This window comes from Neopsephotus bourkii, unplaced genomic scaffold (assembly GCF_033783945.1).
Source record: "Neopsephotus bourkii isolate Nb327-2 ecotype Australia unplaced genomic scaffold, CSIRO-AGI_Nbou_v1 NB_1139, whole genome shotgun sequence".
NCBI classification, from domain to species: Eukaryota; Metazoa; Chordata; class Aves; order Psittaciformes; family Psittacidae; genus Neopsephotus; species Neopsephotus bourkii.
In genome coordinates, this window is record NW_026901625.1 from 3,071,424 (window position 1) to 3,095,690 (window position 24,267).

Below are 24,267 nucleotides of genomic sequence, written 5' to 3' on the forward strand. Positions count from 1 at the left end.
GGCTGTAAAAGGTGATGCTGAGAGGGTTTTCACCCCCAGCCCCGCTAATCACCGCGTTAACAGGATAAAGCTCTAATGATGAGTGCTCTAATGATGCCGAGCACCGGTACCGGTGTGGGGCGCCGGTCCCGCGGTTGCGGCGTGCGGCACGGCCGCCAGGGGGCGCAGCGGGAGGCGGCGCCGCGCGGGGGCCGGCGGGAGGTGGCGGCGCGATGGGGTCCCGCGGCGAGCGGGCCTGACCCCGCGGCATGGCCGCCATCATCAAGAAGCAGATCCTGAAGCACCTCTCCCGGTGAGGCACCGCCGCCAGCCCCGGCTGGGCTGCGGGGAGGGTGAGGGGCTGCTGTGGGGCGTGAGGACCGCAGGGCCCGGCTGCCGCTCTCCGGGGGTGGTGAACCGAGGTCACGGCGGGCTGGGAGGGCCCGGAGGGGTGACTGAGGACCGGGGGCTGTGGAGCTGCCGCACCCGCGGTGGTGCCGGAGGTCCCTGGGCGCTGACTGAGGGCCTGGGGCTGGGACAGGGCCCGGCCGGCTCTCAGGGCTGCGTCCTGCGGGGATCAGGCCCCTCAGGCCCCCGTTGTACGGGAGGTTCCCAGCCCAGCCCGGTCCGGCCCCCGGTACTCAGTGCCCTGCCTCGGTGCCGAGTGTCTGAGGGCTGCATTGGCCGTGACCCTTCGGGATAGATGCGGGCCTGCTCGGCTGGCGGCTGGGCAGTGTGGATGCAAGTTGAAGAGAGGAAAGGAGCACAGTGCACAGTAAAAGGTACGGAGGGCAAGAAGGAATGCTGCGATTCCTGACAGACCTGTCGTTTTCATTGGTATTTTGTCATTTCCAATGCAGTTCATTAAAGGCAGTAAAAGGTGCATTGAGGAAGACCATCACCTGGTGCTTCACGTGTGAGTCAGGAAACGCAGCTTCAGCTGTGGCTCTGCCACCGGCCTTGAGTGAATGGTGGTGCCTCAGTTTCCCTGCCGTTGAATAGAAAAGAGCTGCATGAGATCTAACAGCTCTTGTGTTATCTCATGCCCACGGGCACGTCCTCTCCCTGCATTGCTGCAAGATCAGACTAACATGAAATGGAGAGGTGGTGTATCTGTGAGCATAGCGAAGGGACAGCACTGCACAGTGCTTTTCTCTGTGCACTGGGAGCTGCAGGTGATCCAAGTCCTTTCCAGTTTTAATGAAGAAGCACAGATACAAAGTAAGAGGCTTGAAGTGACTTGTGCAGGCTTGCATGGTGTCAGTGCTGGAGCAGGGAGGTAAGACCTGTGAATCCTGGCTCTCTGATAGATCCTGAAGGTTTCTGGAACCTCAGAAGAATCCCTGCAAGTTCCAAGCAAGCAGTCTCCTCAATTAAGTGTCTCTCTGTGGCAGGTCTAAGTCACTGGGTGTTCAGTACTCCAGCTTGTTAGGCACTGTACCAAATGGAGTGCCATAGAGCTGCTGCTTGACCTGCTCATTGTGCTAATTTGAATATGTTTCTAATATCACACATCTCCAAGCTTTCTGTCTCATTCCATCACAAATCATCATGTTGTGTTGGTTGTGAACTCGGTCATCTTGTCTGGAGGCAAGGAGGGGTAGATGAGAGCAGTTGGTAATGGAAGCTGAAATAGAGCTGGGCTTTATTCCTCGGTACCACTCCTAGGATATTATGGATCATTTTCTTTCTTTACTGCAGTACACTTTTCTTGCTGATGCTTTTACTTCATTTTGCTTTTTGGTCTCTGTTACCTTGCACTGTTACAATGCGTTCCTGATCGAAACACCCCCTCTTCTTCCCTCCAATTGGGCCCGTTGTTGGCATTTCCCTGTGTCTCCTTTGTGGGGTTCCAGGGGGACAGGATGTCATGAAAGATGCTGCAGCTCTACCTGTTTTCCTGCTGGTTGGACTTATTGTGGTGTTTGGGGGGGTTGGTCTGATCCTGCCCCTTTCATAAGTGGTGTGGATGTTCTGCAGAAGTGCATCTTGAACACAGTTTAATGTTGTATAAAACAGATGATGCTCTTCCATCCCGGTTTTGTTGCCTCAAAATACCTCAGCTTCACACTCCCTTTGGGTTGCTCTTTCAGTTCTGCTTATTTGCCTGGAACGATTTCGCTGCTGAATCATTAAACAGCCTTTATTTTCTGCTGTTCAGTCTTCACGTGAAACAATTCCTTGTTCCTCTTGTTGTGTCTTCATTTGAAGTCATTTCTGCATGGGGTGTGCTTTTGTTCCCTTTCTGTCTGGAGATTTACAGGGAATAAGATCAGGGAAATAGGAAAGCTGTTTCACACCAAGCGCTAAGATTAAATGAATCCCATGTCTAATTGAATGATAGTGGTCACTTGCAGTGATCTTAAAGCTGGGTTTTGCTGTCGGTGACACAGCTGAGTTATGAATGTCTTTCAGAAGCTTAGCCTGTGTTGTGCTTTAGCAGCTTAAATTCCTAGAGCAGAAGAACCTAAAAACTTGCAGTGCTTTCACCATCTGTGCTCTTCACTCTTTTGTCCTATATTTAGCTTAGAAAAGAAAACAGATGAAGTAGCTTCACTTTTTGCTGCTCCTGCACTGGCACGTGGCTGCAGTACTGGGGGGGGTGCAGATTCTGCAGGAAGAGGGCTTGTGACTGAGGATCAAGCTGTTCCAGCTGGGACAAAGGGCTCTCCTTATGAGCTGTCTGGAGCAGCAGCTGCTTGTGCTGTGTTTGAACTTGGATGTGGTTTGAACTCCTCCGATGCTGTCCAAGAGCAGTACTTTGGGTATGTTTAGCAGCCTGTAATATTCATGGAGGTACCTCTGTTGCTTTAAAATAAAACCAGTGATGTGCCTTTATGTCTTTTTGGTTTTGTTTGAAAGTAGCCTCTTTTATTGGCTTTTTTAACAGTGCTCAGCTGTAAGAGATACTTGATCTCACCTTATAAAGGTGGTATTTACCCTCATTTGGCTAAACAGGGAAACTGTGGCAAGCCAAACTGCCCAAGCCTATTAAATATAACACTTTGGGGTTTGGGTTCTCAGCACTGCAGTGCAAATCCTTACCAAAATGACTTTTATTGTATTTCATTGGGAAGCTCTTATCCCTGGTGTGTCTGCACCACCACTCCCCACCAGCATCCAGTTTCACAGCTTTAGTGCTCTTTCACTGTTACTGTTCTTTTTGATACACTAAAAGTACTGCCTGGGTTTAGATGTGTGCTTAGGTTTTTCTTCTCCATTACTAGCTGAAAGCAGCTTCCCCATCTAAGCACGCTTAGCTTGGGATGAGCATCTGAGACACCAGGGTTTTGATCCTTCTTTACAAGTGTGAGAAAGCTGTTCTGAGTCTTAGCCTCTTCCCCAGCTGTAAGCTGATCGCTGCCCACAGCAGCCTTTGAGCTTAATGGGGTCAAGTGCTTTTTATTACCTACCTGTTCAGGTTGTGTTTGTTTTATTATGAGTATCCAGTCCCAAAGTGGACATGACTACTTGATTGCAATACCTAAAGGGGGCCTACAAGAAACCTGGAGAGGGGCTTGGGACAAGGGCCTGTAGGGACAGGCCAAGGGGAATGGCTTGAACCTGCCAGAGGGGAGCCTGAGCTGAGCTCTTAGGCAGAAGCTCTTCCCTGTGAGGGTGCTGAGGCGCTGGCACAGGGTGCCCAGAGAAGCTGTGGCTGCCCCATCCCTGGCAGTGCTCAAGGCCAGGTTGGACACAGGGGCTTGGAGCAAGTTGCTCCAGTGGAAGGGGTCCCTGCCCGTGGCAGGGGTTGGAACTGGGTGAGCTTTAAGGTCCTTCCCAACCCAAACCGTGCTATGATTCTATGATGATTTTACGGTTACCACAGCTTTCAACAGACCTGGTTCTCTAATGCAAGATCAAGGATGCTCGTGTATTGCCTTTGGAGGTATTTGGTCTAATTTTCAGCAGTACCTGAGATTTGCAGGTGCTCCCAACAGGACTAAAACACAAATCTTGCAGATGCTCAGCATACACCTGCATCTCCCCACCAGTAGAGCAGCTACTGTAGCACACTTGGAAGGCGTTATTTGTGTGGATGCTCAGAAGCTGTGTTGGACTTGGCCACCTTCCTGGGTGTGTTTAAACAAGAGGGCCTTTGGTTAAAAGGAGTAACAAGTTTAAAGTGAATGTGTCAGCCTGAGATGCTGACAGGTGTGTTATAAATTTGGTCTTTAATCAGTTGTCAGTGTGTACTTTGGCTCAGGGGAGGGAGGTGACAGCATTACACAAGCAATGTCTGACACAGGCTTCTGTGGCAGTAGGAGACTCTATAGCAGCAGGGATCAAGGTAAAAAAAACTCACAGCTGTTTGTGCCACCCTCCTCTTCCATGAGTTGGTGCATCAGTGGCATAGAGTTGACATCATTGGCTCTTCATAGAATAGTTAGGGTTGTCATCATTCATCAGACCTTCTCCTGACAAAGCATTTGCTCTGAAAAGGTGCTTTTTTGCCCCAGGAAACTCTGGTTTGACTGACCAGCAGCTGCTCTGGCCCCTCAGCCAGTTCTGCACTGCACCTCGTGTTCCTGTGGTGACTACATCAGCTGCCATCCCCGCAGTGCTGCTCTGGTTCCTCCTCCCCTCTTTTAGCAATGACTTTGTTCAAGATGCCCTTTGTTCCTTTCACAGAGAAGTCCCCACACTGCTGGTGCAGAGGAAAGAGAGTGGCAGCATGTGACTGACTGTGAGCCTAATCCTGCTTACGTTGACAAAAGGGTCTTTCTCTTGCCCTTCTTTCTTTCTCTTCCCCTTTTTGGGCCATGGTACAGCATTAGAATTAGCATTAGCGTGGAGGAATGTGTGGAATAAGTCCTAGCTGCAGTAGTGTGTAAGTAGCTTGGCAGGAAGTCTACAACTTTGAATTCTGTGACTGCAGACTGCAAGCTACCTTGGTGACAGCCCCTTCTGCACAGAAGGGTTGTTTGATAGAGACAGCTGTCCTGGAGAAGTATTGCTGAGACACAGACAGCTCTGAGGCCTGCTGCCCTCTGAACTGGCTCTTACGGCCCTTAAGGGCCATGGTGGTTTAAATCAAATGTCATGGTTTAAGCCCAGCCAGTAACTCAGCACCAGCAGCCGCCTGCGCACCCCAAAACCTTCCCCCTCCCCAGACTGGGTAGGAGGAGAATTAGGAGAGTGTAAAACCTGTGGGTAGAGATGAGAACAGTTGAATCACTAAAGTACAATAGAATACTACTACTATTAATAATGGAAAGGGAAATAAGGGGAGAGAATATAAAACTGAAAGGGAAAAGGAGGGGAAAAAACCTAACAAAACACGAACCAGCAGTGATGCATAATGCAATTGCTCAGCACCCACTGACCAATACCCAGCCTGACCTGAGAAGCAATCAGTTTCTTGTGTCCGAATCCCCCCAGTTTCTATCCCGAGCATGACATGCTGTGGTATGGAATATCCCTTTGGCTAGTTCAGGTCCTCTCTCTGCTCCCTCCTGTGCCCCTCCTCACTGGTAGAGCATGAGAGACTGGAAAGTCCTTGATCAGGGTAAGCAACAATTAAACCATTGATGTGTTGTCAGCATTGTTCTCAGACTAAAGCCAAAACACAGCACTGCACCGGCTACTAGGGAAAAAAACCAGCTGAAACCAGGACAGCAAGTCAGAGGTGTTGAGATCTACACCAGAATACATTGCTCTTGAGCAGTCCAGCTGAAATAGTTTCATCCACTGTATTTAAACCTCAGGCACCTAAGGTTTCTGAAGATACCAAACTGCATTGCATACAAGGGAGGTGGAAACAACAGAAGCCCTTGGGAGGAGGAATTGCAACCAGAGAGAGCCATGGGCGCTGGTTTCCGAAAGGAGAGGAGTTAGTCTGTGTGCTTGGACCAGCTGACCAAAGAGCAGGCTGGATGTGAGGCTGGTGTTTAAAGAGACAGCCATAGAAGTTAATTTATTAATGAATTTGTACTTTCCTGTGTCGAAGACTTCAGAAAGAATCCAGATAATGGGACTTTGGGGGAAGCAAATTTGCTGAGCTGCTGCAGTTTTTCTTTGTTTTGTCCTATGGCAGTTTTGCTGGCTTCTAGGTTCCCAGTGCTTTAGAATGAATTTTCACGTTTCTCAAGCTTGAATTTGATCTAAAACAAATGAACAAAAAAGTTCTTCAAATGCCAAAGTGTGAAGATCTTTTATTGTTGTTGTTTTTTTCCTGGAGGAGCTAACATGCTCTGGCTTTAGAAGTGTCAGAAATGGCTTAACAAAACAGCAAACAGCTTCTTACACTTAAAATAGCTCCCTTAAAATCTAATCTTAGCAGCTTTGCTGGGGTTATTTTAGAGTGTCTTCTTTCTTCTCTTGTAGGTTTACTAAGAATCTCTCTCCAGACAAAATCAACCTGAGCACACTGAAAGGGCAGGGGCAGCTGACCAACCTGGAGCTCGATGAAGAGGTGCTGCAGAATGTGCTGGAGCTGCCCACCTGGCTTGCCATCACTCGGGTGTACTGCAACAAGGCATCTATCAGGGTGAGCAGAAGAGGCTGTGCTTGCATCCCCAGCTGCAGATGAGGCCTTCTGTGGGCAACTTCTGTTTGTCACTTGGGAATTTCTGATGGAGAATCATGATGTGATTTGATCCACACAGATCAAGCCCTGTGCTTTAGGGGTGAGATATGCTGATTGAATACTAACACAGGAGGTTTCATCAATGATGGTGACTGGCAGCACATGGTATAGGATGCTGACAGAAGCATAGGGAGAGTGTGCTGTGGTCCTTCCTCACCTTCAGGTGACTTGTTAACCCAGCAGTGAAGTATCTCTATTTAATAGCCACTGATGACTTTCCAGGAATGAGCCTAGATGCTTTCTGGACCCATGTATTTAATATCCAGAGTTTGCTATGGCAGAGAATTTCCAGCTCAATTACATTGGGTTTTGCTTGTACCAAACCTTCATATGCTAGCTTTAGTTGATAACCTCATGGTACTGTTACTAGAAGAAATAGTGAACAGTCATTCCCTGTTCATCACCTCTGTGTCACTTTAGGTTTCACAGACCTCTCTGGTAATTCACTCCCATTTCCCTGCTGTTTTGATAGCAAAGGAATTTTCTGTGTCTTCCCTTATTCCCACTGACTTGGTTTTCTTTTAATGGTGAAGAGGTAACACAGACCTTCAGCGGGAATAGGAAGCAGTGCAGTTCTCTGAAAGCTAATTATGCTGTAAAAATAAATGTAACTTCAGGCTAAATTGTTGAAAATGCAGTGAGTGAGAAATGCCTGAATAGTGCATGTGAAAAGCTGCACTTTGCAGTCAGTCATCCTTTATGCCCACTCACACCCATTTCTTTGCATCATCGGTAACTGCATGCACTTGCACTTTTGCACACTGAACTAACTCTTCTATAGGTTCTTCTTCCTTTTTTGGTATGAAATGCCTGATTGTTTAATCTCGGTGCTAACTGTAGTTGCATTACATGAATGCAGAAGTTTTTAATATGTCGAAGAGGCTTGCTATAAAAGAAATATGATTCTACTTTGCCAAGTGACAGTAAAAATGAGCCTGTCTCACTCATCTGATCTGCTCTGTTTTTAGAGTCAGATATGCTTAACTTAGTAACGAGCATTTGTTCTCCCTCCTACAACAACTGCAAAGTATGTGTTGCTGTAAGCAAATAAAGTGGATCTTTTTGGTTTGTGCAGTCTTCAAAAGAGTTACCTGACTGCCAGGAACAGCAGGAATTAATTGTGAACTTTAAGGACAAGAACATTCTCCAGAAAGGAACATGACAAAATCAGAATTTGACCTGCAGAATACCTGTTACTTGTGATGCTTTGCCTGGAGAAGTAAAGCTCTGTGGAGACCTCACAGTAGCCTTCCAGTATCTGAAGGAGGCCTACAAAGATACTGGAGAGGGACTCCTCAGGGACTGTAGTGATGTGACAAGGGGTGATGGGTTTAAACTTAAACAGGGTGATTCAGGTTAGATAAAAGGAAGAACTTTACTGTGAGGGTGGTGAGGCACTGGAACAGGTTGCCTGGGGAAGTGGTAAATGCTCTATCCCTGACAGTGTTCAAGGCCAGGCTGGAAAGAGCCTTGGATAATACAGTCTAGTGGAAGGTGTCCCAGCCCATGACAGGGGGTTGGAACTGATGATCTTGAGGTCCTTTCCAACCCAAACTGTTCTATGATTCTGTGATACGTAAGATCCAAAAGCTAAGCTGGATTTATAAGTCTGGTGGCTGAAATGTCTTTTCACTTGTCTGTGGGAGCCTGTTTGGCCTGGATACGGTGAGACATGATGGATTGTTGCTGTGGTCTTTTCTCAGAAAAGTGGGGCTCAAACTTCGGACTCAAATGGTTTCCTGCAGTGTCCCAAACTTTCCAGTGCAGAGAGAACTTCTATAACCTCAGCTTTATTGTTTCAGATCCAGTGGACAAAGCTGAAGACGCACCCAATCTCCCTGGTAATGTTTCCTCTCTTGTTCATCCTTTTTTTCCTCGCTCCTTTTGGGCTCTCCAAAGTAAGAAAAATTCTGCAAAGGGAAACCATGAAGTGCATGCTCAAATCTTCATTTTACCTAAATCCTCGAGGCCCTTAGCACACAGGGCAAGTGGAGTACTGAGAGTAGTCCTGTTTTGCCACAAGAAACCTCCCACAAAACCCACATTTCACTGCAGGCTGGAGCTGGACTGAGCTCTCGGTGAACTGTGTGTGTGCTTTGTGTTGTTTTGCCCCCACCTTACGGGGATTCCAATTACCCAAAGGTAATGAGAGCTTTAACATGTAAGACTTTTGGGAGAATAAAGAGACTGTAGAGATGGGGTTATTCCTGCTATGGAGTCTCAGATCTAAGGCTGGTAGGATGAGCTTGAGTCCTAGTCTTGTATTTATTGCTCCCCTGTTGTGTATTTACAGTACCTGGATAAAGTGGAGGTAGAGATGCGAACATGTGAAGAGCCTCGGCCACCCAATGGACAGTCTCCCATTGCTCTTGCTGCAGGTCAAAGGTCAGATCTTGAGCCCCATGTTTTCATTGTAATGTGTTACTGGGGTATGGGTGTTGTTGATGGTTAATCGCTGTCCCCTCTGCATTCACGTTTAAGTGGCTCTAACATTGCTTAGAAACCTGCAAGCCTCTCTGTATGTAGCCTTACACCTACTGGGCCTTTTGTTGTAAGAGATGATGACTTTGAGGGGTCTTCTTTTTGCAGTGAATATGGCTTTGCTGAAAAGGTCGTGGAGGGGATGTTTATTGCTGTCAATTCCATCACCATAAAGATTCATTCCAAGGCCTTTCATGCTTCTTTTGAGCTATGGCAGCTCCAAGGCTACAGTGTCAACCCAAACTGGCAACCGAGTGACTTGCGACTCACCCGCATTACTGATCCACAGAGGGGAGAGGTAAAGTGTTACCTGATGTTGCCTGTCCTAATGGGCACAGAAGGGTGGCACTCGTGTCCCAGACCTCTGGGGTAATTGGGCTGGTGTCTGAGTTCTTATATAGTAATGGTAAGGAGCTTTTGGTGAGCCTGTTGTTTGCTGGGAGAGGGTGGCTGAGAGCTGACTTGTGTTCACAGCTTTCTCTGAGCTACTCTAAATTGAGAGAGTGAAACTGGAGTTCTGAATGCCCTTGTAGTTAGTCGGGTTTTAAACTCGGTGTGAGAGAGGGAGTTAGATGTTACCTGGGATGTAATTTTGCTTTTGTACTGGAGTTGCAGAAGAAAAGTGTCTTGAATGATTTTCTATGGCCTTTCTCCATTCCAGATCTTTTAAGCATTTTTTTTTGTCTTAAAATTGTTGAAAATTTCAGCATTTTCCTATTTTTCTCCTTCTGGGTAGGTTTTGACATTCAAAGAGCTCACCTGGCAGACACTTCGCATAGAAGCAGATGCCACTGATAATGGTGATCAGGATCCTGTTACTACTCCTCTGAGACTCATTACCAATCAGGGGAAGATCCAGATCTCTCTCAAGAGGAGGGTAAGAGTTTCTTCCATACTTCCCAGGATACAGTCTCACTGCCTCGTGTGGTGATGATGCATATTTCCTCACACATTCCTCAGCGGCCATTCTTTTCCTTCACAAGTGTTGAGCTCAAGATGCTGTATTGCTCTCTGTTTCTGTTGGAGACAGCTGTGTTCTTACCAAATGTCAAAGCAGATTATTTCCTAGGGGATTTTCCTACAGCTTCTGTGAGTATGGAGAATGTGTGTATATGGATGCAGTTCTTAAAGTCCGTGACTCATCTTTGCTTTTTCAGACCAAAGACTGTAATGTGATGGCATCTAAGCTGATGTTTCTCCTTGATGACCTGCTCTGGGTGCTAACAGACTCTCAGTTGAAAGCAATGATGAAATATGCTGAGTCTCTGAGTGAAGCCATGGAGAAGTCTGCCCAGCAGAGGAAAAGCTTGGCACCAGAGTCTGTACAGGTGAGGGAGTCATGATTCGGGTGTTGGTCTGCCAGGAAAAAGGAAAGAGACATTTCCTGTTTGTGTGATACCTGGTCCTTGCTTAGGGTACTGGTAGGCTTACCTGGTATCAGGTTAGCATCATGTAAAGCATGGGCTGTTGTTGGGTAATAAAGTGACTAAAGGAGTTGGTTTCCTTGCCAGTAAGCATTAGAGAGTGTTCATACATAGTCACAAGCTAGATTCTGTCCAATGGCAGGGAAAAAGTGGTGTTCAGTTGTACGGCTTTCTGGATTTGACTGGCCCATAGGGAGTTTCAGGGGGTCGCACAAGGATTTGATCTGGTAATAAGCAATGAATACATTCTAGAAAGAATCTTTTTTTGCCTCTGAATGGCAATCTGCATAGGCTGGGAAAAGGGACTGGGACAGTAAATTATGACATACAACCACAACGAGCTGTGATGCTCAAGGGAAAATGTTGGCATCTAATCTCACTGTTGTTATTATTAAGGTTTCTTTTTTTCCTTCTAATGCTCTGGAGAGAGTATTTCTGCACTTGTGCTTTGGTTCAAGTGTAGCTCAGCAGTGGGTGAGAACCTCAGAACAGTTGCTTCTGCCAGAGCCCTGAGCTCCCCTCACCACTTTCATATTGTGTTGGGTAATTGAGGACTCACAGAATAAGTACGTACGGGCAGAGGACAAAAGTTGTCTTCCAGGACAAGGTTGAGGGAAGAGGAATATCCCTGCTGGGGGTGGAAGCTCTGGGGAAGGAGGGATATGCATGTAGAATCATAGAATCAACCAGGTTGGAAAGTACCTTTAAGATTGTCAAGTCCAGTCATTCCCCAGCACTGCCAAGGCCACCACTACCGCATGGCACTGAGGGTCTCGTCTGCACAGTGTGTGAACACTTCCAGGGATGTGACTCCACTACTGAGCACTCTTGGGGAAGAAAACCTGTCAAATAACTTACCCTTTTGGTGCCATCAGTCCAGAATGTTCTCCTTTGGTCCTTCAGACACAACCAAGATCTGATTTGTGCCCATGAATTCCTTATTGTTTCAAGAGTTTCACTTCATCCCAGACCCAGGATGCAGTAACTATGTAACTATGGCCACCAAGTGCAGGTACACAATATAGCAAGCAACATCCTATCAGGATTCCTATCAGGATTCCTATCAGGATTCCTATCAGGATTCCTATCAGGATTCCTATCAGGATTCCTATCAGGATTCCTATCAGGAATACGTAGCCTTTTTTGTCCATGAGTCTTAAAGTGTATTTCAAGGTAAGTGCTTGATGTAGGGGAAGCATGATCACAAACAAAGATTTTTGCTCAGGAGAACATAGGAAAGGATCCATATTTCTCTGCTTTCTAGAAATAGATGCCTTGCAATCTGGAAAGTTGCATGGGTTGCTTTTAATTGCATTGTAACCTCTCCCCTTTATTGTTTTATTCTCTATTAGCTCTTACCAAGCTTGTCTGTCCCTCCTAGATCACACCACCTGCACCAAGTACCCAGCAGTCCTGGTCTCAGTCATTCGGAGTCAGCCCGAATGCAACTAGCATTGGTCAATATTTTGATAAGCATGACATGAAAGAGTCATCATATCACCTTCTCATCTCACGCTTGGATCTGCACATCTGTGATGACAGCCACACTCGAGAGTCAGGTAACTGAGGGCAGCATCAGGAGGACACTGAAGGAGGCAAACTCTAATCTGGTCATCAATTTTGTGTCTCGAATGAGGATTTTCCTCTGAAAACCAAGCATCTTCCATGTTACTGTTTCCCAATGTGGCAATAGCCAGTTGTTCAGGCTGATGGGGGGGCTGATGATCAGTCCTGTATGTCTGAACTAGGTATTGGAAAATCTTTCTTGGCTTCGTTGGACAAATGTGGGGAGATCCATCCGTTTGACATGGTTAAAATGTTAGATCTGCTGTAGGAGCAGTCTGATTTGAGCAGTGGGAATAAAGGATGAGCATTCCACTTGGTGAGAAAACATTTGTTTTGACACCATTCAGGACATTCACAGTAGGATAGCTGCAAGGATTCTTTGCCACCTTTGACAGACCTGCCACCCCTGTTCTTTTCAAACAAGCCTTTGCTAACTAGTGCTTGTTTTGCTCCCAGTTCTCCCCTACACTTCTAAGTACTTTTTTCTCTTTCGAGGCAAATGTACCCCCCTTTTTCTGCACAGCCATCTCTGTTCCAAGTTGTACTCTTTGCTTTTATGCATCTTCCTTTAAAAAAGTAAAAAAAAAAAAAATTCTCCTACCCATGTCCATCACTATTCCAAATATTTTTGAATTGGTCTGTGTACCAGTGTCTCCTGAGCTGTTTTGTCAACATCTTAGATCACTTTTTCCGTCTTCATTTCACTGGCCCTACCAGCACGTGTTGTAAATACAAGTGCTGGTTGTTGTAGTGGGAAGTATAATTGATAGGGGCCTGGGAAACAATGGGATCTTGCATTTTGGTATTTGAGATTCTAGGTCTGGTTCTTACCATACAAACTGTTTGGCCTGTCACATTCAGTTGTCCTTTTCCTTGCCTAGGCCTAGATTTTGGTGCAGCTTTTGATAAACATAACACTGGCCGTGGTGATAGTCACTCAGTGGTAGTGATCTTGGTGATGTTCTGAGTTCTCCTGGATCAGGACTTGGATTGCAGAGCTGATCGTGGTTTTCTTTGCTCTGTGTTTCCACAGGTGCTGTGAAGCATGGGATGCTGGGGGGTGCCATACAGCTGACCTTCAGGAGGATGGCTTTTGATTATTACCCTTTCCACAGGGCAGGTAGGGGAGTGTGTGGCCTCCCAGCTTGAGGAGGGGGGTAAAAAAGAATTTGAGGAACAGTGATGCTGCATGGCTTCAGGCTTGCTTATTTTCCATGCTATCTTGGGTTTTTTTAACATTGATGTAAAGAAACATCCAGAATTGAATACAAACATGATAGCTAGAAAACTACTTAAAAAGCAAATAGATGAGAGGAAAAGATAAGAGCCTTTCAGAATCACTTAGAGACAGAAGCTTAGGCTTGAAGAAAAGCAACAACCTCAAAAAGAGTTGAAGAGTGATGCTGTATGGCTTCAGGCAGGACTGGAAGAAAGGCTGCACAAAGGACTTAAATCCTCATGGGCAAGGTTAACCTCATTTACCTGTTGGTGGATGACTGACAAGTTGCTGGCAGAGCAGGGTACAAAGAAAGGAATAAGTTGCTCTCTGTTGTAAAGACATACATTTGAAACTTTGGATTCTTTTTCAGTTGCTTAAGCTCTGTATCTGGTTCTTAGGTGTACCTGATGAATTTGGAAGGGTTAGGGGATGAATCCCAGGTGAAAATCTGTTTGTGGTTAACTGAAGAATCAAGGAAAAGCGACCTTGACTTTTTTCCTAACATTCAATTTGGAACATTTGCTGGTAGGACCAGCTCTGTTGTGTGAAAGCCTGTGCTTGTTTCACAAGCACTTAGAATGCTGCATTTTGTGTATTCCAGGTCTGATGTCAATAAAAAGGAATGCTCTACAGATTTGCATGTATTTGAGGGGCCCAGGAGGGTTGTGTGTACAGGAACCTCAATTTTAAAGGCAGAATGTTTGCTTTCATGCAGGAGATGCCTGCAAGCACTGGGTGAGGTACAGTGAAGCAATGGAAACACGGGGGCAGTGGGCAAAGAAGTTGGTCAGTGAATTTCAAAGCAAGATTGAGAAGTTTTATGAAGAAATAGACCCTGCATTTGCCAGGACTCCGCTTTCCCCCTTCAAAAAGAAACCAGGTAATGGTAAACTCGTAGTAAAGCAGGAGATGGTAACAATTTTGTTCTGTCCAGCAATATCTCTAGTTGTCTGTCCCCAGTTTAGCAGGCTGGTTTGGTGCAGAGATCCACACCATGCTAAAAAACTTAAATATAATGGCAAGAGGCAGTGGCTATCATAGTGGAATAACACTGCAGCAGGAATGGACAGACTGCAGCGGTTCCTTTTTCTAGCTAGGGTTTTTTTATTGCGTTTCTGCATAAATAAATATGTGAGGAATAAATTAAAGCCTGTCTGAAGAATGTATTCTCTTGCTATAAAGCAGACTCATCTTTCACAATGTTCTTCCTTCAGAGGTCCTGACTGTGTTTTCCTGTGTAGCTGTGTCCATCTGTTTCTAGTTTTGGGGCTGTTAAATCTGCTCTGTAAACACATACTTGTTGGTATTGATGGTGAAGTTTGCTGTGAAGAAGGTGACTAAAACCCTGCTGGTTCTGCTTCTCCATCCCTACAGATCCTTCACTGAGTCCTCATAAAAGCCCCTTAGAGAAAGGCCGTGTACCTCCCACAAGCTTGCCACGACTCCGGCACCCTCCCTGGAACCGTCTTCGATCCAGCTGTGTGGTAGTTCGAGTGGATGACCTGGATGTTCACCAGGTAGGGATCCAAGCAGTGTCTGGAGATGTTAATGTCACTTGTAAAAGAGAAATCTAATCTGATATGATTCAAGCCATGAAAATCCTGTGTCATCCAAGACAATCAAAACTCTGCCTAGAGAACCCAAATGCCATAGTTATGTTGCAAGTAAAACCTTTAAACCAAATATGAACTACTGATAATTTTCATGCTCAGAGGAAATTGATAACCAGAGTCTGCACTCATGCAAAAAGTATGTTTGTTGTATAAACGAGATGGATTCAATACAGGAGACTGCAGGGCAACTGGGACATTTTGTTTTGCCAAACTGGAGTTCTGCTCAAGTGCATACCATTGTGTGTGTTTCAGGTTTCTACAGCTGGTCAACAAAGTAAGAAACCCTCCACCTTGCTTTCGTGTAGCAGAAAATTCTTCAAGCTTCCTGATCAGGTCTCAGCAATCCACATTGAATTCACAGAGTATTACTTCCCAGACAATCAGGACTTTCCAGGTAATACACCAAGGTTAGCACCTTCTTTCATAAATTTCTTATAGAATTGAGAACTGAATCTGCAGGTGTGTTAACCCTGTTACATGTTCATTTTTGTTTACTTTTCTGCTGTTTGCCTTTCTGCTCTTCTGTGTTTTTTGTCTGTGTGAAAGTGGAATGGAGTTTGCCTGCTGCGAAATGGGGAGTGCTCACAAAATAACCTATTCAGGAACATACTGAAAGAGCTTTTGTCTGCCCAGCTCTCAGGGTTCAGCCTTATTGATTAGCAGTGAAGCAGGAGTGTAAGGTGCTTTGGGTATTGCACCTTTGGTACTCTGCAGCTGGCTTGATGCAAGACCTGGAACATCTCATTTCTGTGGTGCACCACAGCTTCTCCCTTTCATCAGGAGATCTGTCTTCCAGTGGATGTTGAAGCCCTTTGGATTGGTGTCAGCACAGTTATACACTGAGCTGCAGACCACCTGAAGTGCCTTCCCTGCTACTATTAATATGCATTGGTTCTGTTTCATTGTAGTTCCATGCCCAAACCTGTATGTACAGCTGAATGGCCTGATGCTTACTCTGGATACAGCAAGCGTGCTCTGGATAAACCTCTTCTGTCTGGATCTTTATCGCAGCTTGGAGCAGTTCAAAGCCATCTATAAGCTGGAGAACTCAGGCAAGCGTAATGAGCATGTTGATGTTCGACTGGATGGCTTCCACCTGAAGGTACCAGTCATTTCCTTCCTTTCTCAGTCTTCAGTGTTCTTTCTCTCCCTGTTGTAGAAGGAACATGAGACCAGGACATATTTGGAGTCCAGAAAGAGAAAGTTAGAAGTTTGGTTTTCTCAATCTTTGTCCTGTTTACCACTTGTGCTGGTTTTGCTTTGATCTATGGACTGTAAAGCAGGCACTTGAGTTCTTGTCCAGAATAGGCAGGCAAGTCAGTATTTATGAAAACAGTTTCAAGGAGAAACTAATGGTGCATGTAGTCAGAAGCTGTTTTCTGGCCTTTGGAAACCACTTTGACCCTTGTACCATTCCCATCTCCTGTGTTGGTTGTCATTGACCACCCTTGTTAGCAGTTTGGTGAGGAGGCTAAAGGCCTAAAAGGTATAGTAAGTCCCTGCAGAGAAGGAACAAAGCAAATGTTGTAAGTTGAGCTTCTGCATAAGCAGTGGATGTTAAAGGAACCTAAAATTAAAACCAGTTTAAATGCCCTTGTGTCTGATTCATTTCTCTTCCCTGATTTGTAAATGTTATTTAACTTTCAGGTAGAGATAAATTGAGACTCTAGTCCAGCACTTGGGATTGTTTTAGACCGAGACCTCTCAATTCTTTATGTATTCCATAGCTGACCTTCGGTGTCAATGCCAGGATCAGCCTTTGATAATTCCCCTTCTTATTGCTTTACCGCAGCTTAACATCCCTGTGGAGAGGAAAGTCGCTGACCATCAGGATCGTCCTCAGGCGCTCTGCATTTGCGCGTCGGAGGTGACGGTCACCAACACCCGCCACGCTCCCTTCTGCAGCTGCCAGGACCTCCAGAGCCTCTTCCGTAAATTTGCCAGTTCAGAATTCTTCCACTCCAGCTACACCAAGTTCCCAAGGTGTCAGGACAGCTTCAGCCTCCTCCACACCCTTTTCTTGCGCCATGCGTATGAGGTGGATGAGAGGCCTAGCAAGCATCCTGGCTTGCCCCAGCTGCCACGCAAGCCCTCAGCCTCTGAAGATCTGTGGTCTATGAATTTCACTGAACTTTCCCTGGACTTTGAGGGGGCTGAAAGCTCCAAGGGCAGAGCCCTTAGCTTTGTTGACCCTTTTCCCCTTTCCATTTGGGCCTGCCTTCCCAAGAGATGGGGACAAGCTCAGATATCTAAACGACAGGAACTGGCAGCCTCTGAGCTGAAAATCAAGCCTTCTGCCAGCTTTAGCAATCACTCAAAGGATGAGCACTTTTCCAGAGAACACGGGGTTTGTCAAAGATCGAAGACTGACCAGGATCTGAAGAACATCTACAAGGTCCCAGAGACAATGGATGTCTTGGGAGAAGCTAACTTTGAAGTTGATGATGGAGTAGATAATGAAGAGCTAGAAGCCTCTGCCGATATCCATGTGCTTGTATCCTCATCTGTCCATGTCAAAGTTCGTCTCAACCACTACCAATACTTGGTGCTACTCAGGATGAAGGAAGTTCTGCAAGAGCTACAGGAGCAGTTGGCCCGGGATACCCAGGAAGTGACTGGGTCTCCTTTAGATCCCATTTCTGCCTGTGTAGGAGTTATATTCCACACGGCTGAAGTGGCCCTAATCATGAACCCCGCACCAGGGTCTGTCTTGGAACCCAGATCCCTTGACTCAGACACAACAAGCCTGATCGAATCTGAGCTTTCTCCTTCAGACAGTAAGGAGGGGCTTGCAGCTGAAGAGAAGGAGCTGAAATCAGAGACCACGCCAGAGAAGGGAGTATGCAGTACTGCAGAGGTCCCAGAAGACAGTGGGAGTGAAAATACAGGTACCAGTGTATCACTGGAGCAACTCCCAAGATCTGCAAGTGATGGAGCTCTGAGTACAGCTCCAAATAGTAAGAACATAGAGGAGAAGGGTTTGGTAGAGGAAGCACATGAAGCTGTGGAAGCCTTGGTTGCAGAAAGACCAGCAGAGACCAGCAGCCATCCTCAGAGCCCTCCTGCTCTCCCTTCCAGCCCAACCTCAGACACACAGTTGTTGGGGAGAGGAAATATCACTCTCAGTGGCCAGGCAGAACTCATCCCTTTGAAGAACTTAGAGGTGGAGTTGTCTAGTGCACTGCATATCACAAAGGATGCCACGAAGGAAGCTCTGCATGTGACTATGGACCTCACCAAAGAAGCCATGTCTATAACAAAAGATGCTCTGAGCCTGAGCCGGGAGAAGATGACTTCCACAATGCAGAAAATGCTCTCTCTCCCCCCCGCCAAGTGAGTGCCATCCTTCTGTGCTGCCCAGCAGCAGCAGTATGGCTGCAGGGAAGGGGGAAATGCAGGCTGACTGCTCCCTTTCTTTCCATATTGTTTGGATTAGGAATAGGTTAGTTCTTCATCTCTTGAAGTTGGTTTAAGTACACTATAGTCTGGCTTGCAGGTGTTCAGAGCCCAGCCCAGTATCTGTGTAATCTGAAGACTGTTTGTCTTTATCACTTCTTTTTTCCCTGGTAGGGATCCTGTGCCCAAAGCTGAAGAGGGAGCAGTGACCCCAGGTGGGGCTGGCAGCACCCGAACACGTTTCTTCTCCATGAAGAGAACAGCATCCCAGCATTCCTTCGACACCACATCTGTGGATGGGAGCGGCCCTGAGGATGGGCTGTCCATGGACAGCGATGGCAGTGATGGCTTTGTGATGCTCACAGACTCTGGTAACAAGTGCTTGGCATTATCCTCTCCCCCACTCTTATTTCACATCAGTGAACAGTTTTCTGCCATGGGCAATCAAATGGTGCTGTGTTCATGTGGAATTCATTTACACCACCCCTCCTTTTGAAGATCAAGAATAGTTCACCCATAATGGTTCTTTTTGCTTTTACATGTGCCTTTTCTTTGAGATGAGGAGTATAACTGAGTGGGGAAGGTGCCCCCTGCACATAACAATGGTGTTCCTAAGGCCTTTGGCCATAGTAGAGGAAGGGCTGTGTGCAGGTGGGTGGATGGTACCTAGCATTTAGGGAGGGTTTAATAAGGGCTGGTTGGAAATAAGGTACCCTGGGCATTTCAGTGAACATCTTTCTCCAGCTCCTCAGATGAATTTAAGCAATACGGAGCTGAAGTGAGAGTTCCAGGGAGGATGGTATAGGCTTTCAGGCCATGAGATTCTGGTGAATGCTGAGATCAGGACTTAAAACCTGAAAAAAAGCCACAATCGAGTTGTTGTTCCATTTCAGAAACCAGCCTGGACCCTCTTTCCTCGGGGCATCTTCCTCAGGTCCACAATGATACATGCAGTAGAACAAGCCTGATGACTGAGGACAAGGGTGGAGTGTCTCCTGAAGTAAACAGCTCAACTTCACAGAGTGGAGACCCCAGCCTTCAGCTGGTCAGAATTCTGTTCCTTTTCCCTGTAATACTGTCTCTAAGTGAATCTGGAAGTGAAGCCTGCAGTGATGTTTGTTTTAGTAAGTGAGCTTGTCACTTGCTGTTTCAGGTGTCAGTCTTTGTGCTGAAGATGAATGAGGTGAACTGTGGAATAGAGGTACGAGGTGATGATTTGTCAGTTGCTTTACAAGTAATGAACGTGGTTCCAGAGCAACTGAACAACGTTGGAATGTGGCAGTATCTACGTGGCTATTTGGGTAAGACACTTGCTCTTGGATTCTGCTGCTTTATAGCTGCACTTTTATAACTGGCATTTATACCGGCCACCCTTGGGGAATATTCCATTTGATCTGGTACTTCAGTGTTAATGTTTAATGTATTTAGCATTGAATAAGACATGTGTGCGAGGGAATGTGAATGATAAGGATCTTTTCTATGTGTGGTTCAAATCTGGTATTTGAAAGACGTTTTCAAAGTCTCTCCATGGTCAAACTCTGTGGTGCTTAGTGACCATTGAGTGGGATATTTTTAATTCTTCTAGGATGTATGAAATGAATTAGAAGAGTGAGTAAATCTATCTGTGGGAACCCTGACGTTATTCCTGGCCTGAGAATAGTGCTTCTGGGCTGGGGTACTTCTTCCTGGGAAAAAAATCAACTCTATCCCAGCCAAAACTAGGGCAGTGAACTTGACTCCATTCTGCAGCTGGACAGTAAAGGGCTTTTCAAGATACTGTTTTGAGTTTATATCTTCTGCAATGAGATCTTTCTGCTATAGCTCTAGGAGATCCGGGTATAGAGAAGCCTTTGGGAGGTGAAGCTAGTAAGACCCAGCCAGAAGTGTGCTTACGTTTTGAAGTAGGACCTGATGCTGCTGTGCGTTCACCTCTTGCTGTTCAGAACGGCTTCCTTCATATGCTGGTCCGCAGTTACACAGCAGAGCTCTTCATGTCCTTCCTGACCAACCTTGGCCCCTTTCTTGAGGATGAAATAATCCCAGAGGTGATCCCCATGGAGATAGAAGTTGTGGATGCCAAAATCACATTGAAGGTGAGTGTACGAGGGACCAGAGATCTCCTGCAAGGGGGTACCTTGGCAGAGCTCATTTGCAAGATTCTGCTTGGGAAATGATGCTGCCTACATAGAGTTTATGTGTCCCTCATACTGTTTCATTTTGCTTCTATAAACTGCCTTAGGGATGAACGAGCGACACAATAGAACTGTTGCGGTCAGGTTGTGGAGAAACGGGAGCCTGACATTCACGTTCTGTCCCCAGCTTTGTTGATGACCTGGTTTGCAGGCTCAAAGAATTAACTGCTTCTTCCTCCAAGCTCTTGACTGAAATGGGAAATATTTTACCTTTTCTGTAAAGGTTTAGAGAATTACAGGGGAAAAATGTTATGTAAAAGGTAATTGATATTTAGGAGGGAGGCACTGACAAAAGTTCTTGATGAAACCTTTTTGCAATCAATGCTTTGGCTCCATTGTCAAGCAGGAACCAGTGTTGCTGCTGCACAGCAGCAGGAAGATCCCAGACTTAAGGATATTAGCTTCTTTTTGGCCAAGGAATGTTGGCTTATGTGTTTGAATTGGGAATTTGTAGGATGGCAACCGTGAGAACAGCCTTCAGGGTGATAGCCATAGCCCTCAACCTTTGTTATGGATATGACACAACGTGGTTCTGATGTGTGGGACTGCTTTCTACACGGATTAAGGCTCACATGTGGCCTTGAATATAGACCCAAGCCTTTCCATGTGGTGGGTGAGCTTTGGCAATGCTACTCCTGTGAAGGCTGGGGGCAAGGGGAATCCTTTGCAGAGCTGCCAAAGCTGTCACAGCAGTTGATCTCTTCTCTGCTTTGTTCTTTCCAGGATGACAACCCCCAGGTATATCCTACCTCCCCTGGCCCTATCCCTATCACCTTGGCAGTGGATCGCATCGTTGTGAAGCGCAGAGATGATGGGGTGTTCTATGTAACAGGTCAGCAACATTGGGAAACTTGTTTTGTTCACCCCTGTATTCTCCCCATTCTCTCCACACTGGGCTGTGCTGGAGGTAAAGTGCTCTGCTGTGCCTGGTGCTGGAGGAGACTGGAACTGAACTGGAACAGAATGGGCAAATAATCTTCCATGTTCAGTGCGAACAGCCAGGTCCTTTGGCCACTCTGCTGTGTAAATCTCTGGATTGATGCATGTCTTGCTGCTTTTGTGGTTTTGTTTGCACAGTGAGTTTGATACCACAGGTTAAGACCTAAACCAGGGTACTGGCAGCCTGAATTCATGCCTGATGTTTCCTTGAGCTAACACAGTCAGGACCGATTACTGCTTCATCCCTTGCTTTAGTTTCTCCATTTTCAAATGAGACATACCACACAACTCCACTGGCTGCCATTTAAAAACAAGGGGGGAAAAACAGTTCCAGTTACTCTTTTTGCCCTGAGAACCCAGCTTATAAATGTCCACATGTGAATGTTTTCTCTGCTTCTTTCCAGCTCTGCAAGGGGAGGACTCTCCAGAACAGGAAAAACCTGTGTCCGTTCTTCAGGAACAGAAAGCCTTGGCAGAGTGCATTGAGGCAGCCCCACCACCACCAGCACATGGACTGCAGGTGAGTCACTGCTGCCTGTTGCTGTCTGGACAGCCAGGAGGCTGGAAAATGAAGGTGTTTGTCTTCATGTGTTTGCTGTTACTCCTGGGTGTGGTGGTGCAGATGGGGAGTGCACACAAAAGCAGGCCTGTACCTCCTTTTACAGGCATTCTGAGAAGTAAGGGTACCTTGCCCAGCACAGCCTCTTGGTCCCTTCCAGAAATCTGATGGTTTGTTGTGGTTTTCTGGTTGGTTGGGGATTTTTTTTTCCTGATTGACTCCATCTCTTCCCACTGTGTCCAGTTCCTTGTTAGAAAACCAGGAACTGGGAGGTTCCCGTAAGACGGATGTGTTTTGTCAGAGCAGAGTAAGTCTTACAACCAGGGAGTTCCCAATTGCTTAAGGATTCTGCTGTTTGGTTTGAACCTTCATTCCGTTTTCATCCCTATATCTGGAATTCAGGTGATTGGTTCATTTTTAAGTGTTCCTCTAAACTCCCTGTTTGATGCCAGGTTTACTTGGTAAATTGATCACTTGCTATGGAAAATACATATTAAGGGAGCAGTGTGGCTGATGCAGGACTGGGCTGGGACTTTGGATTCTGTTCAGTAGTTGGTGCCACATCACTTCATTTCTCATCTTTTTTCTATTTAGTGCAGAGACTTTCTTTTCTTCCTGTTTATAACATCTTGTGAAGCAGGGCCCTGACCAGAGCTGGAACACATAAGCATCATCACAGCTTAGCTTCAGTTTATTTTCTTATGTTTTTGAATTCAATAGGAACAAATGCAAAGGCTAAATTCTTGGGTAAAAGTATTTGTGAGAGCCCAAGCTAAAAACTGGCCTGTGCCTTGAAACTGTAGTGGGATCTCACTGGCAGTGTTCAAGGGCAGAATTAATGTTGTTCATGGAGACAAGAAATAGGAATGCCAAGAGGCATCTACTTCCTCCAGCTGTTGTCTTCATTTTAAGAGTTCTTTAGAGATGTATTAGGACCCCCTAGAAAAGAATTTGGGTCAGAGCCTTTACTCCCCAGGCCCTGCTTTCTTTGTATAGTTACCTTCAGCCAGAATCAGCCCTCTGCAAGTCTTGTTCCTACACCTAGACATGTGAAGTCTTGGGAGAACACAGTCATTAGACAGCCTTCACTGGCAGCCTGAGCTGGCTCTAACAACAGGCATGGAAGTCAGTATTGGCAAGTATTTCTGCAGCTCCAGCTGGGTCATGTTGTCAGCGAGATGTGTATGGTTGTGTCAGTCTCATCCTGCTCAAAAGCTCTTGCTTTGGTTTTCTCTTTGAGCAGGTGGGTGCAGGCGGATCTGCCCTGTGGATTACCTCTGGTGACTCCTGGTTTGTTTTTAATCTCTGTTTCTTGTAGTTAAAGGAAGTGCCAGAGTTGCAGAGGGAGCTTCAGACCATGAAAATAGCCCTTGCAGAAGCCAACATGGACAAGGCTCGCCTTCTGCAGGAGATTAGGAAATACAATCCCTTCTTCCAGCTTTGACAGAGGAGGCACAGGCTGCAGCCACTTAGGAGGAGCGGAGACACCACCAGCACTAAGGCACTGGTTTGATGATGTTGCTGCTGAACAGGTCACCTTCCTGGAGCCTGAGCACCCCAACAAATGGAAAGCAGCTGGGATTGCAAAATGAACTCAAAAGAGGGAGAAAGGAGGAAAGTCTGGCTGAGCAACAGGGAAGGAACAAGGAGGAGTTACCTGTTTGCAGCCACTTTCCTCTCTCCTGACAGTGTGTTGCCACCTCTGTTAATGAAGCACGGCAATGGTCAGCCCCCAAACAAAAGGTGAAGCCTACAAACTTCAGTGGGGAGGGGGACCCCATGCTTCTTCATCCATAGGTGATAGTGGCAGTGTGCTTTCAGCCTTCAGCTTTCACTAACATCCAGAGATGGTCCTTGTTGGGGGTTCTGCTTCTTTCAGCCTTCCTTGTTGTGTTCTTGCCCGATCATGCAAACCAAAGAACACACAAAAAAAAAGGAGAAAGAGCAAAGAGAAAGTTACTTCATCACAGAAGTACAGAAAATGTTGCTAGGAGCTCTTATGTGAAAGCATGTTCTATCACATGAAAAACAGAGGTCAGTGGGAGATGCAGGAGGGATTTCCCCCTGTGGAGGAAGGGGGTTATAGGTCACTATTCCCTCAAGAGCAGGGTCAGGTTAGAAAAGAAATTCCTTGGGACTTCTCCCACCAGGAATTCATTGTGTCAAGACAGAACCAGCAGTATATTAGAGCTGGTGTAGTTCATTCTCATTTAATCCTGTGATGTTTGGCTTTTATTTATGCAGAAACACAAAGGAATTAATTTATTTCATTACAAAGCCCTGTTTAAACTTTAATTGTACAGTCAAAAA

General features: G+C 46.2%; 1 protein-coding gene across 2 annotated transcripts; it reads left to right on the forward strand.

The window, feature by feature from the left end:
• The first annotated feature begins 195 nt into the window (after nt 1-195).
• On the forward strand, nt 196-23,882 carry BLTP3A (bridge-like lipid transfer protein family member 3A). Of its 2 annotated transcripts, none has more exons than XM_061363027.1 (21): nt 196-292; nt 6,307-6,469; nt 8,272-8,409; nt 8,862-8,953; nt 9,158-9,347; nt 9,786-9,926; nt 10,207-10,377; nt 11,855-12,032; nt 13,073-13,159; nt 13,974-14,138; nt 14,633-14,775; nt 15,124-15,265; nt 15,780-15,973; nt 16,664-18,204; nt 18,442-18,638; nt 19,161-19,312; nt 19,421-19,568; nt 20,089-20,360; nt 21,183-21,291; nt 21,803-21,918; nt 23,276-23,882. In XM_061363027.1, exons 1-21 carry the CDS (start codon nt 249-251, stop codon nt 23,399-23,401), a joined length of 4,509 nt encoding a protein of 1,502 aa, XP_061219011.1. In that variant the 5' UTR covers nt 196-248; the 3' UTR covers nt 23,402-23,882. The 2 variants fall into 2 exon arrangements, with proteins under 2 accessions (XP_061219011.1, XP_061219012.1); XM_061363028.1 differs by having other exon boundaries at nt 8,371-8,409.
• Nucleotides 23,883-24,267: the final 385 nt, after the last annotated feature.